This window comes from Pituophis catenifer, unplaced genomic scaffold, assembly GCF_029215685.1.
Source record: "Pituophis catenifer annectens isolate HBS135680 unplaced genomic scaffold, rPitCat1.0.hap2 SCAF_1, whole genome shotgun sequence".
Lineage (NCBI taxonomy): Eukaryota > Metazoa > Chordata > Lepidosauria > Squamata > Colubridae > Pituophis > Pituophis catenifer.
In genome coordinates this window covers 298,685,630-298,700,653 of record NW_027256881.1, presented here as the reverse complement: position 1 = coordinate 298,700,653, position 15,024 = coordinate 298,685,630, and the positions used below count along the sequence as shown (strand labels likewise).

At 35.8% G+C, this 15,024-nt stretch overlaps 1 protein-coding gene across 2 annotated transcripts in view; it reads right to left on the bottom strand.

Moving 5' to 3' along the window:
• Positions 1-201: 201 nt before the first annotated feature.
• Positions 202-15,024, bottom strand: part of ESRRB (estrogen related receptor beta) — a 99,284-nt gene continuing 84,461 nt past the window's right edge. For both annotated transcript variants that reach the window (XM_070931419.1, XM_070931420.1), the window contains 3 exons: positions 12,363-12,524; positions 2,571-2,840; positions 202-446 (listed from right to left, as the gene is read on the bottom strand). In XM_070931419.1, coding sequence (XP_070787520.1) covers positions 202-446; positions 2,571-2,840; positions 12,363-12,524 — 677 coding nt within the window. The remainder of the gene's footprint in view (positions 447-2,570; positions 2,841-12,362; positions 12,525-15,024) is intronic.

The window sequence follows — 15,024 nt, the reverse complement described above, 5'->3', positions numbered from 1 at the left end:
TTTAAAAAAAAAAAAAACTTGATTAAAAGAGTTTCCATCTCTGTACATGATAATCTTCAGATGGCAGGCTGCCAGATGAGCGTTAAATAATTCCTCCACGTAAATGATTGAAAATAAAAGCCAGCTGCCATTTTTGGTTTCCTCCACGGCTGCTTCTCTTTCCAGTTTGTTTCCTGGGCTCTCCAGGTGGGGCTGGGCACATCAGACCTTGGCCTCGAGCATCTCAAGGAAGAGTTTGTGCATGGGGACTTTGCCTTGCAGTTTGATGCTGTAGAAGTGCTGCACAGCTTTGGCAGCTGTTTGCCGCAGGAGAGGCAGGGTCAGCAGCAGCTTTCCTGCACGTCGTGGTTCCTCATGACGTTGACTCAACTCGTAGTCCTGAAGGGCTTCATGGAGAAGATCTTGTAGTTTCTGCACTGCCTCCATGTCCTCTATGTGCATTGAATCTTTAGAGGAAAAGCAAAATTAAGGAGGGAATCAGTCTAGATAAATGGGCAGGGAACATATTTAATCTCAGAACACAATGTTCCATGGTAGAAGGGAGTTATCTGAAGAACCAAGAGAAACAGCTTCTGGAAGGTGTATCCTATTTGAGAATCTATGCAAAAGGTATGTTGGAAGAAACAGACATATTACTAAATCAATCTATTTTTGCATTAAATTATGTAGCAAAGCGATTAGAATATAATTTTTGATATACCTGAGATATACATTCCTCTCTTCTTACATTTAATCTTTTTGATTTCAAAATGAACAACAACTTCAGCACTTGGAGCTTTATATCATGAGCTCAAAGACCGACCTAATTAATGTGCTACACTAACATTCTACATTCTCAAGAGATTTCTCCTTCTAGATCAACTTGAAAATACTGAAAGCTAATTTAAGAAGCCTTGAAACGTTGGATGGATTTGCCTGCTTTTTGATAATCAGATATCAGTTTGTTTGTCTATATTTCTGCTTTCTAATTTGTATACCGATACGTGGATTGGAAGAATCCTCACTGAATTATTTTCAAAGCTCTTGCTGCAATTATGTGGGCTGGTAACATGTACCAAAAAAGAAAGGCAATTAGGAACAAAAGTAACAAAAACACTAATAATATATTAAATTTATATGACTACCAAATCAGGGAGACTCAAAATCAGTCAAAACATTTATTTTACATTAAATGAGTGAAATGAGAAATATGTAGCTTTGTATATATGAAAAAGATCTTGGAAAAATAGTTGATTGTAAGCTCAGAATGTAATTTATAATTGTGTCAATTGAAAAACAAATTCTAAATCACTGGAACTTATTTTTCATTTTATTCTGCTTTTGTCAACCCACTTCTGAATTGCTCTTTTCCTGCAACTCGTACAAAGAAACGCAGCTGAGGGGGGATTTGATAACACTTTTTAAATACCTGAAAGGGTATCATACAGAAGAAGCCCCTGACCTGCCTTCTTTTGTTCGAGAGTGCAAGACATGAAATAGTGGGTTTAAGTTACAAGGGGGCAGATTTTAACTGAATGTTAGGGGAAAAAAATCCTCTTCCTAAAAATAAAAGCAGTTTAATAATCGAACTAATTACCTTGAGAGATGGTGGACTTCCCTTTATTAGATGTGCTCAAATGGAGGCTAGATAGCCATTCACATAGAGTGCTTTAATTTGGATTCCTGCACTGACTAGTGGGTAGGAGTCAGTCAATGGTACATAGCCTCTTCCAATTCTGTGATTTCATGAAAGGTTTTTATTGGCTTTCTCTTCTACCTCTGCCCACAACTCTGGGAATTTTTCCTAGTAGGACACTAGTATGAGCAGACAAAACAGTCCAAAATGCAGATTTTTGGATTGTTTTGTCTGAATTAAATTTTTGGAAGGCAATGGAATTTTACCAGCATGGTGACAATAGGGAGAACACTACTCACTTACTCTCTTTTATTTCTGAATAGAGTAGAAAGGGATTTGTATTTAGACATGGGTCTGAGGAACAGGTTTAGAGAGATGGAATGTGTTTACTGGCTGGTAAGCAAGAAAGTAATTGGCTGATAGCTCATTGTGCTCAGCTTTTGGGCAGAAAGTAAAATAACTGATTGGCTGGTAGGTCTCTGTAACTTTAGTGTCATAAATATATAAACATGCTATGCTTTTAGTGTCCTTTGAGCCAAAAGATCCAAAAATAATTAACCCACCCAGATCATTTTCAGGTGCATTTAAATAGTTCAAAAGCTCTGCAAGATGATAGGTTGGTGGAAGAGGAAAAAAACCCAAAACCATATATAGTGATTATAAAAATGAGCCAATATTATGGGATTTATTTCCAGCAAGCCAATGCTGAACTGTTATCAATATAGCTCTGACGAACTGTTAATTACAAAATCAATAACTATGATTATTTTTTCTTATAGATGTCAGGAGATGAGGAGCTATTAGTCTGAATTCAGATGGAGGGCAATTTCTTCCAAAAGTGTAACAATGGGCTTATGCCTCCTTTCAAAGCACAGGTATCATTTTTTATTCTTACAAAAAAAAATAATAATCTCCCCACATTCCCAGCTGCTGATTCTTTTGTCCATGACTTTACCTGAATTGGCGAGAGCCAGGGCCTTCAGAGTGACAAACTCTTCCTTCTCCACCTTCAGCTTTTTGTACCTCCGGACCAGCTGCAGGATGGCCAAATAGAGCTCCAAGAGCCCCGTCAAACGTGAATGTTCCTCATCCATGATGTAATCTTCAGCATAGACCAGTTTATCCTCATACGGTAATGAGCGATACACAATGCCCAGAATGAGGATTTCCATCCAGGCACTCTGCAGTAAGCTCATCTGGTCTCCCAAAGAAAGGTTAGAAAATCCTGGCAAGGCAAAGGAATAGCAGATTAAGAATATTGACCAAGTAAAGGCATCGGGTTGCTGCTTCCTAGAAAATTGGCAGAGGCAATTCATTTTTTTGTGGTTGGGTTTTTTTTTCTTTTGACATAGGAAATGAACCCCAAAACAAATGCAAAAGTGTATCTTAGGCCAGCCTTCCGAAGTGGGTTGCCCTTTGCTGTATTGTGATTGCAACTCGCAGAATTCTTTGGCTGTTACAGAAAAAATGTCCATAGACAAACTCCTCAGTGAAGTGGTTTTGACTCTGAGCCAGTCCTATAGATGTACTTTAATAAGACAGAGGCCTATTCAGATTTTCAAAAGGGAAAGCAGCTTCATATAAGAAGCTACTTCCTATTTATCTGAACATTTATTCCTAGGACTGGGCAAAGCATTCCCAAGAGATGCTTCGCCAAATACCATTCTTGAAGTGCTGGAGCAGCTGCCTTTGCTAGAAGGCCCTCCTAGATGACTCTACATACGTGTGCATATAAAGCCCCGATTTTCATCTGAATGAATAGCAAATTGAAGTGGTGGAACCATGCAAGTAAAGACAATGAGGAAAGCCTTCAAATCGGCTGCACTGATCCCTATGGAGAATGTAACTGCTTTAATATTTCAAGAGCTAAGTGCTTCAGTCTTGCCAGCATGCCTTGTAATATGCCTTTTCTGGGATGTTTTGTTCCGGTCTAGTCATTGCCGTGTTAACATAAAAAGGAGAGAAAGAGAAGGATGATGCACTATACTTGAATGCACCCTTTTGAAACCAGTTAGTTATGTTATCATAGAAAACACTACTTCAAATCCACTTGTATTAAAGCAGTATCAAAGTTGGGAGGGGATGAGGAGGATTAAAAGGGGCAAAATGGTAGTTGTAACAGCATTATCAAAGCCTAATATTTTGTACATGTGTGCAACATTATTATACAGAATGTACAAACGGAGAAAGGTCTGACCATGACTCAAAGAAATAGGGACTTAATATTAGCCATCACTGAATCATGCATTATTTCTCCTCTTTAATAAAGAGTTGAAATTTTTCTCATAGAAGAAGAGTGGGCCTTATTGGAAGATATAAGTTCTCACCTTATCTGGGTAAAATATCTTTGTAAGCCACTTCATCAAAGCAGCAACATCTAACTTTAAGAAGTCAAACATGATTTGATTGAGTGAAAGATGGGCAGCTGTATAAATGTTTTAAATAAATAAACAAACAAACATTAAATCACTATGAAATCCCAAATGCTATAACTGTATCTTCAGGACAAGGGGGAAAAAAACTACCCTACAGACAGGTGCACTGAATTAACTGTCAAAGTAAAAAGGTAAAACACAAACAAAAAGTAACAAACTGTAACTAAGTCCATCAGAACCAGTTAAGTCTAATGACTGAGAACAAATGTGATCATAAATAAGACTCTCATCTGCTTTCCAATCGCAGATCTGTGAAAAATCAAAAATAAGCTTGAAAAGGAACTATTCCGTAAATGAAAACATAAATTTAGGCATTCTAGCAAGCGTGGGAGAGGAAACGGGGAGATTTTGTGGTATAAAACATAAGGAAGTGTAAAAATAAGCTTTTTTCTCAATATTCCAATTTAAAATCCTTAAAAGTGCTAGGAAATTTACCCCAGTATCAGTAATGATTCCACTCTGAGATAAAACAATGTTACAATTATAATGATACTCAAGAGAGTATCATTCTTGAACTAATAATTCTATTTTCATTCTTGCAATATGAATATGTTTGCTTGTGGGATACTCTTTCAAAATGATTGAGAATAGGCAAGAGTCCTTGTATAAAAGATTTCCTCTCTTGCTAGTGATAGGAAAACAGAAGATAAAAACATTATTGGCAACTGCAGCCATGCCCCAATATTACAGCCATGCCCAAGATACCTTATAATATGTTAAAATACCATCTCCAAATTTGTGCCTTTCAGAATATTAGAATTGTATCTCCTAACACTTCTGAAGGTACCAATTTGGGGAAGAATGTACTAAGAGTTCAAAAGTTGGATTCCTTGTGTGAAGATTTAGTTAAATCAAAAAACATTCATGTTTCTTCTATAGAGGATACTTCAATTTAATTGCTTGGTAGCAAATTGTATATAAAAATAAAAAGTATGAGCAGTTTGGCCTAAAATTTTTCCATGTGTATTATGTATGAGATTATTCTCTTCTTATTTTAGTCTAACTGCTTTCACTGTTAGTTTAGAGTTCTTTCGTATGACTTAGTGATGTGCATGTCTCACTAACTGTGATATATCCTTATCCAGAAGCCTTTATTCCCCCCAAAAAACCCTCAGCTCATGCAGTTGTGTGTGCCTTCCTGCACTTGGGAACCAAGGGAGCCAGGATGTTTTGATTCCCTTTGCTATCAACCTGGCAATTAACAAAAGAGCCAGTGATTGCTATATTGACTGGTCGGGAGTTCTATTTTTCTATCTCAGCTATCTCAACTAAAGGAAGAGAGGGCAGAGGGATGGGTCAGTGGCATTTATTTATCACTATACCCTGTTTTGTATTTGTGTTGCCAAAGGAGGTAAGGGGTGATAATGGCACAGCAGTCCTTAGACATCCAATTTCCCTTATCGGGCCACTGAATAGAAAAGAGGCCGCAAGCCACATTAATTAACAGATACCAATCAGCTGTCACATGTTGTATGTGCGTGTATGAAGTCTGACGGGTAAGAGGTATGGATCAATAAAGCACTGGAGAAGAGGGCAAGAAGAAATTAGAGGACAGCTGAAGAGGAATCTGGGGCACTCTGGAGATGAATTACAAATTTGACCTTTGTTTGGCAAATGTGGAAAAAAGCTTCACTTGGCAAAACTGGGCTGCCATGCATTGGTGACCACCAACTTTTGCTCTGTCCTGTATCCCTGAGCAACAACCACCTACAGTCAGTCATGGCTGAGTAAAAGAGCTTTTTGACTGTTACACTACATTTACTTAGTAACATAATTGTGTTCCTAAAGCTGTACATTTATTGGAGAATTACAATATACAAAGTACACAGATTATTTTAATGTCCATGCTTCAGAAGAAGTTCTAATTTCGACAGTAAAATTAAGTTATGAAGATTGCCCATCATTTTAACGCATTAAAGACATTAAATCTACTCTGAGTCATCAAAGAACTCAAAATCTGAAGATGAAATCTAATATGAGATATTTTGCGCCAACCATATAAAAAGGTCTTCAGCCAGGTAAGGATTATATCAATTTTTAAATTCGGGTTCTTTTCTCATTTTGACAGGTACAGTTAAACATTTTAACTATGCACTTTGTGCTTGGATCTTGCATTAAGATATTCATCAGACAGTCTAGCTTGTTTTTCACTAATTTGTGAAACATCCCTTGATGAATTGCCTCAATATTGCTATATTTAACAGTACATACAACTTCAGATTTTGGCTGCAGGATTCTCCAGCTCAAACTGAAGTGGATGGTTAAAACTTCTTTCTCAGGTTCAGTTCTGTGTTCTGTCATTTATGTTTCCCCCAATCTTGTCATCTCAACTAATATTGTTAAATATTTTACATGAGACAAAGGTGCTTTTTCAGGAGGCAACTGGACTTTCTTGTTTTTTCTTTGAAGACATTTCACTTCTCATCTAAGAAGCTTCTTCAGCTCTGACAGGATAGTGGGGAATGGAAGGATGTATATTCCTTGCAGACAGCTGGTCATTTGCATCGTTTTAGAGGGCCGTTGAAGCACTTTAGGTTTATCTGTGTCCTCAGGGTCACTTGAGTAGTGCTCCTGGTTCCTGTAGTCTGCATTTTTTTCTCTTGAAATCCATTCCTACTCCCACACCATTCAAAGGGTGTCCATCCTAAATTGTATAGCTAAAAAGAACCAGGAACACTACTCAGGTGAAGCTTCTTGGATGAGAAGCAAAATGTCTTCAAAGAAAAACCAAGAAAGTCCAGTTGCCTCCTGAAAAAACACCTTTGGGACAATCATGACCTGGATGGCTGAGAATCTCTACAGAATTTTACATGAGAGTCTTTCCTTAGTTAACAATAAAAAGAAATAAGCATTGTTTATTCCTCACTGATCAGGCACTGCATTCATAATTTCTACTTCTTCTCTGGTGCTCTTGAATGACTCTCAGAGAGTCAACAGGTGCCTATTAGGCTCCTGTTGAAAACTGATTCCTTTATCCAGGCCTTCACTGAAAGTTTATTGTGGAGGAATGATTTTTATTTGTTCATTTTGCCTTCCCTTCCCCACATTTTAATGAAAGTTCTTTTGGCATTACTTTATTTCATTTTTATTGTTGGATTTTAGTATTTTTACATACTAAGTATTTGTGAGCTATTTTATTTTGATACAAGATTGAATGAAGAATAAATTTGTAATGCATTGCATCTTTTCTGAGACTCCACTGTAGTGATTTCATTTCCCATCTTTCCAATGCAAAATTTGAAGAGAAAACACGGGAAACTTTGTTTAATTCCCATAAGAAAAAAACAACTATAATTAAATTTAAGAAAAGAAACTGAAAGCAAATGTCCAATGTTGCATTTTATAAAATCTTGACTTAATAGGCTGTTTAAGTGGAAAGAAATGTCCATTAAATCCAAATGTCTGTTAAATCCAAATTTGTATCATTGACATAATTTATACCATCTGCCCAATTACAGAATTGACATTTGCATATTTGTGTCAGGAAGAGTGATTTGGATGATGTAAACATGTGATTTTCATAATTACACAAATGTCACTAATTGACACAAATGACTTACGGTACATTATGTAAATTGTCTACTGTAGTAATTTTTTTGCTATTGCACCAGGGGTGGGTTCTACTTACTTTTACTACTGGTTCGCAATGTGGCCACACATGTGCACTTGCTTCGCTCGCGCATGCATGGACTCTCCTCCACATGTGCAGAAGATTCTGCGCATGCGCAGATCGTCATTTATGACGTCAGGGCGTGTGGGCAGAGCCTCCTGCTGATTTTACTACCAGTTCTATAGAACTGGATAGAACCGGGACCAACCCACCACTGTATTGCACCAAGAGTATGCTTAATGGAGGTCTGGAGAATCAAGAGTTTACTGTATATGAAGCTTTACTGCAATTCATATTCAATAATGCAAATCAGGTTTGATCTGATTCATATTCCTAAACTGACTTGTAAAGTTGAACCAACTCGATTTGGACTTTTGATTTTGAAAAATCAACCCACATCATATTTGAATTTTTGAACTGATTTGGAAAACTGAATTGATTTGGACTTTCAAACTGATGCATAAAAAGTGTACTTTTGCCCATAAACAAAAGTCTTTCAAATTTCCAAACCATGTTTATATCTTTCTAAATCCATTTGGAAATGCAATCATTTTATGCCTTAAATCATCTCATACAGTCAATCTGAAAATTTAAAAAAAAATTTTTTTGGGCAGTTTAGAAACTAAAGAATGTTAGCCTTAGTGCAATACTTAGATGGAGAACTGCCAGGAAATTCCAGGTTTGTAGATTGGATTGGGAAGTTAAAACAAGAAAGAAAGGTATTGTATATTGTACAATTACTTCCATGTCACTGCCCAGAAAATGCATGGATGTAGTCACCAAGAATCAAGTTTGACTTGAGGGCTTTATTTTTTCAAAGATTAGCATTCTAAATTAGAACATTTTTTATTAGAAAGAAAGATTCAGTTGACTAATTTATTATATTTTAAAAAGATCATTGTAGGTGAATCGTTAGCTTAAAGTTCAGGACACATAAAAGAAAAGATGATGAAAAAGATTTCATGCATGGATAATCAAATTTATGAAGATTACAACAAATTGGTATCATTTAAAAATGATAGAAACATTTGATCTATTAATAAGTCTTAGACAAGACACCTAAGATAGGGCTTTCATATTCAGTGACAGAATGTCACCAATAAGATGGAAGATAGGAGCAAACAGTAGATATCTGTGTATACTATGATTGGTTTGTAAAAAATAATAAAGGCATCTCATGCAACTATTTGAAATGAAAGACCAGAATCAGATACAGAGTTCAAAACTCTTGCTCTGGGAGCCAGGAAAATCAGTTTTGCCCAAGCTGTGGTTCAGAATCTTCAAAGGCACACCAGATTGGACCATTTCTTTTTGGATATTAAGAATCTACAGAAGGACAACTTTTATTATACTGATGTTCTTTAATCCTCAGTTAAAGAAGTTTCATATAGGTTTAAGAACTTAAATAATAACTTTGCTATTTGGAAATAAACTTCTGGAATGTTACTTAAAAGGAATAACATTAGCACTCTTAAAAGTAAAAAAGATTTGTAAGGTTGGCTTATTTCACCAAGGTTAAATGTTTATTTTTTTTTTCTAAGCAGCTTTTAATGTTTTTTTCTGGACCGGAGCTCCTTCTCTTGAGTCAAAACTCTTCAATTAAAGCTGTAGTATTTAGGTTCATGAAGTCATAACCTTACATTCTTTTTCAACATTTGAAAGCCAGATTTTTCAAAGAGAGAAAACACATAATTTGTAGCAAGTTGAATTCATAATCTGTTAATTTATTATCATTTCTGTCATCCTGGAGGGCCATTAGCAGCTGTAATAAAGAGAGACTTAATTATAGCATCTGAGATCGCTATAGACACAGTTGCTGTCATTCCACTAGCTGTATTTCATCCTGTGTGTGGCTTTCACCTTCTTAGCCAGGGTAACACCAAAATAGGCACCTTGGGAGAGCCCCTCTCATCACAACATCTCAACAGACATTTCTTCTTCTTGCAGAGACCTATCATGGAAGTGGAAGCAACATTCCAGTCATTAATAGCTGGAAGGGATGAAATGCAGTTCAGTGGTGAGAAAAGTAAAGCAAGAAAGACCAAATGCACAGGTATAGAATAGGTGGTACCTGGTGATCAACAGCAATAATTGTGAGAGGAGTCCTAGCCTACAATCACTTAAGTATGAGCCAGCAGTGTGCTGCAGCTGCCAAAAAAGCTAATGCATTAACAGAGAGATAGTATTAAGATCATGAGAAGTGATATTGCTGCTTTGTACTCTACTAGTGAGATCACATTTGGAATACTGCATCTAATTTTGGTCATTATTCAATACACTGTATTGAATGTCTAGTCCAATGAAGGGAAGGACTAGGGATGAAATGATAATAGGTCTTCCAGTATTTGAAGGGCTGTCACAGATAGGAGGGAGTCAAACTATTCTCCAAAGCACCTGAGAACAGGACAAGATGTAATGAATGAAAGCTTAACAAAGAGAGATCCAACGTAGAATTAAGGAGAATTTTTTGTTGGTGAGAATAATTAATCAGTAGAATGGTTTGCCTTCAAAAATTGTGGATGCTCCATCACTGGAGGTTTTTAAAATGAGATTGGACAGTCATTGGTTTGAAAAAGTATAGGGTCTCCTATACTTTTATAGGAGTATAGTATAGGGTTGGACTAGAAGACCTCCAAGGTCTCTTCCACCTCTGTTATTCTGTAATTCTGAATCATATTTGATAAATCCCATAAATACATACAGTATTTTGATATATTCAGAAAAGGGGGTTTTAAGTTTTTTGCTCTCATAGCTTGATACTACAGGGAGTTTGCACTAGAATAAGGAACTTCTAGAGGCAAGTTTATGGAATTAATACAGACTTAAAACATGTGTGTTGTATATACACACACAGGGTTCTGACAAACAAAAGGGAAGTTCCACTATGCCAAGTTTAAAAAAATCTCACATGAGTGCAATTATATAGTATCACACGTAGCTGAGCTCTTCCTTTCGACTAAATATTATTGATGGATATATAATTCTTTATTAACAGGGAATGCAAATAATTGAATTGAAAAATCAGGTCAGACTGCTAACTTTTGTTAATGAAAGTACAATTTAAGTAAATGTTGTATAAAGTACTTACTGTATTATCTCATGTTGGAAATATCACAATACAAATATGGATGCCTACAGCAAAATGATGATGCACATGCAGTGAACTCATGAGGAAAAAGTTACTATTATGCACTTGACACCCGACATAGTATGTCACTCACAGTTTTGAATCATGTTGTTGTGATGCTTGTTTCATCACTTCCATCCTACCAGCCCCACTCTTCCCCACTTTTCTAGCTCCTCCAGATGCTGGGCGGTGGGGGGTGGGGGAGTTATGATGCACTGAGTTGGTAGATGTTTGTTTAAAGACTTTGATCGAATCTGCCACTAGACAAATGTACCTATAGCCTTTCATGACCATCCACATATTTCCCAATTCAGTTTCACTAACTTCATTAAAACAATTATCTTTATTATTTCACCTATGCCTATGCCAATAACAAAGAACCAGCAAGTGAATTATATGTTCAGAATTTTTATCCCCAAATGCAAAATGAAATCCAGAAATGATTCAATTATTCAAGGAACAAATTGCTTAAGTTATATGTCAATTTCCAAATAATGGACTGCATTTTACAAAATGGCGCACTTTGCTTTAATAAATAATAGAGAAGGATGCAGTCAACTGTGGATCAGAGAAAGACAACAGCAGTCCACATTGAATCCAGAAAATCAATAAATATATTATCTGGGAAATGTTCCATATATTTTAGGTGGATACATACAATGCACAGTATATATCCCAGCAGTTAAAAAAATGTGGTATTGCTGCAACTAAAACTCCATTTGAGCAACAGAGTGTCTGGTTAACTACAAAATGATCTCAGAAATTCTCAGGCAGGAAGAACATATCAAAATGAAATAATTGGTGTGAGCTTTACAGAAGCCATAGTCTGCTTTGGCCCATGATTATCCTTTCTATTAATTCTCTTCAGCCCTTGGGTCTTCAGGCTGAGTTGCCTTAATCAGTAGCCTAACTCGGTTTGTGCTGAATCAGGTCCTGGCAGATTGTACAACTAGTGAGCAGTGTAATCCCTAACAGAACAGGTCTCCTTCAAGAAGAGCACTACCAGGATTAAGATTTGCTGAGAAGCAGTGTCTAAAGACTGACCTCTTTCTCCAAATCTCTATCTACTCCAGCTTTTCAGGTCAAAGTTAAATATATAGTGCAATCGCCAGGAGCTATGGATACATTAATTTACACAAATAAATCGATAATTGTGCTGGAAATCATAGTACAAGCAAAAAGGATATTGAAGCTACAAATTGTCCTCCTGTAACCTTTGTCTGCTAAAGAATACAGATTTTCCCTGTATCCCCTATGTGCATTAGCTCAGGAAACAGAAGCAACACAATACCAATGAACTAGATATATTTGCACGGTTTTGTTTCCACTTCCTGTTCATCCTGGTGACATTGGAAAGTGGAACTCATAGATTTCCTTTTTAGTCCAAAATGTATGTTCCCCCTTCCACATATTGAAAGCAACAACAGAAAGAAACATTTTGTTATTTGTGACATGCTGAAGAAGAGTGAATTGCTCCTGTGCTATTCAGCAGACAAAGATCTGTTACAGTTTACCATTCCCCTACATGAATAATTTCATCCCCACTTTGTGTCTATTTTAGCTCTCCCTTCTTACCTGGGATGTGCTTTGCCCAGCCAATGATCACAACAAGTTCTCTGTCTGCCAAGTCACAGAGCGTTGTCAATGCTTTGATGTCACTTTCCGGCATGGTAGGGTCAGGCATAGCATAAATCTTCTCTGGCTCTGCCACCAGTAAGTGGGAGACTATTTTAGTCACTGCAAATCCCAAAGCAGAAATTAGAATATACTTGTGGTGAACTCCTACAACTAAAAAAATTAAAACCTTTACAAAAGAGAGAGCAAGACTTTTTTTTGTTTTTCTGTTTGTTTTGGATACGCTATTTGAAATGTATTAGAAATATAGTACTTTTTATCTAATATCTTCTCTTATGTTTATACATTTATATATTAATTTTGGATTCTTTCTCCAACCAATTATACCATCTATTCCATGTCTCGTAATAAATCGTTTCCTCTCGGTCTTTTAGTTCCATTGTTAATTTATCTGCTTCTGCACATTCTAGCACCTTTTTTATGATCATCGTATTTGATGGAGCAAATCTGTGTTTCCAATTTTGTGCAAATGAAATTCTGGCGGCCATAATTATGTGAAGTATAAGGTAATAAATTTCTTTCCTAATCTTCTCTTTTATAATTCCCAATAAAAATAGTTTGGGTTTCATAGCAATTTTTCCCCCTGTCATTTCCTCTAACCATTTTTGAATTTTTAACTAATATGCCTTTGCTTTGGGACATGTCCACCACATGTGGAAATATGTCCCATGTTGATATTATAGAGGAGCGAAATAGTTATTGTGTAATAGATAGGTATAAATTGTAGTGAATATAGAAATTAGTAAGTAATATATAAAATGTATGTGTATATAGTTGGTTAAAAGATAAAATAGACATTATCAAAGATGCTGGTATTGGAAAGCTGTAAAAATGTAACAAGGATGTTAAAGATGTAAATGTTGAATAAAAATTATTTTAAAAAAAAGAAAAGAAAAGAAATATACTAGTTTTTATCTTGACCCAGCAGCTCACTGGACAATTCTTCACCTGATATTGGGCCCTTTTAAAATGGAAATAGCATGCTGAACCTGTAAAATTAAGCAGGCAAACTATATATCCTACCACCAAATCTGTGACCCTTCCCTGATCCTCATATATCTTTACTCATGTTAAGTTTATTTACTTATAAAATATTTTAACCGCCCATCTTACTTTAGGATAACTCTTGATAAATTTAAGGTAATTACCGATATCTTTAAGATTCTTATATAAAAAATCAAGTTCTATTTCTGAAAATGCTGAATATTGTAACTAATCAGTGTTATATTGAAACAAATTTTGTTAGGGTATACTAGCGCATATTTTCTATAAAGGAAATGGAACTCTCCTGAAATAAAGTGAGGATGCAAAAAAAAAAGAAAAGAAAAAAGCCAATAACCTTTAACCCTGTGCCTGGGAGAAAATACAAATGAAAATACAAATGAATCATTTCTCACTTCTCTTTACAAATTTTTCTAATTATTCATATGAGCAATTTTTACGTGAAGTGCATTAGATTCTGTTAGTTCATGCACACAGAACATAATTCTTCTGATCTTGTTGAATCTATTAATTACAGACACTGCAGAAGCAACATAGATTCTCTAATGTTCTCTAATGAGGACAACGCCCCTATCACAAAGGGAGCCTTATTTTTTTCTGTATATTTTTTGCACATATATAATTTCAAGATGAACCAAGAAATTGTTAAGAGGACCCATTAAATTAGGGATGGGCAACATTTGGCAGTCAGGAATAGCATTAATTTGGAAGCGAGAAGGGAGAGAACTGGGAGATAAGAAGGGATCCCAATGGTGATTTGGATCATTTTAACATATATGGATTGAAATTTTAAGAATGGGCAGTTTTTAAATGTTTACTTTAATTATATTAAGTTTATTCTGGACCTCTTATCACAATCTTGTGTTTATGTACACACTGATTTTCAGCAATCACAATCAGAGGAGGTTCTGGGTGGAAAAAAGAAAATTTTGGGGCCATGCATGGTTGCAGGGAGATAATTTGCCAAAACCTGGTCTAGTTATTGTAGAAAAAGAGCTATGTTAATCTATGGTACTAGATAATTAATTCACAAGCAATAAAAGAAATATATTGATGAAGAAGGAGTATAATTAAAGTGTGTGCCTCATACAGGTGAAAACATTGAGCTAAATGTCCATTTGGTGTCAGCATTAGAACTATTTTTGTAGTTTGCCAAATGCTTCTAGAATTAAATATCATTATTACCCCTACGTCCTATCATGAAATACTTCAAAAATTATTATCAGCTGACTGAGGGAAAGAGTATTAGCAATGGACAAGCTGATAAATTGGCACTTTTTTTAAAAAACACCTCAAAAAAAGAATTGGTGATGGTAGGTCATCATACCTATCTGGAGGTTGATGACTAAACGGCTACAGGAGCTGGGAAATAATAGTGTATTCCTTATATTTATACAAATATTTTCCATTTTTCATAAACTATCAACCCTGCCCTCCCATTCCGACCCATCTCCCAAATTTATTCTGCCATCTATCCCATGAAAAATTGAGAGACCCAGAAAGAAAAGGTGGAAGAAAATGTTGGTTGTGTCAGTGGAAATGCTTTCTATATAACATTCAATTTAGCTTTAGACTTGCACACTATAGCCTCAGATGACCT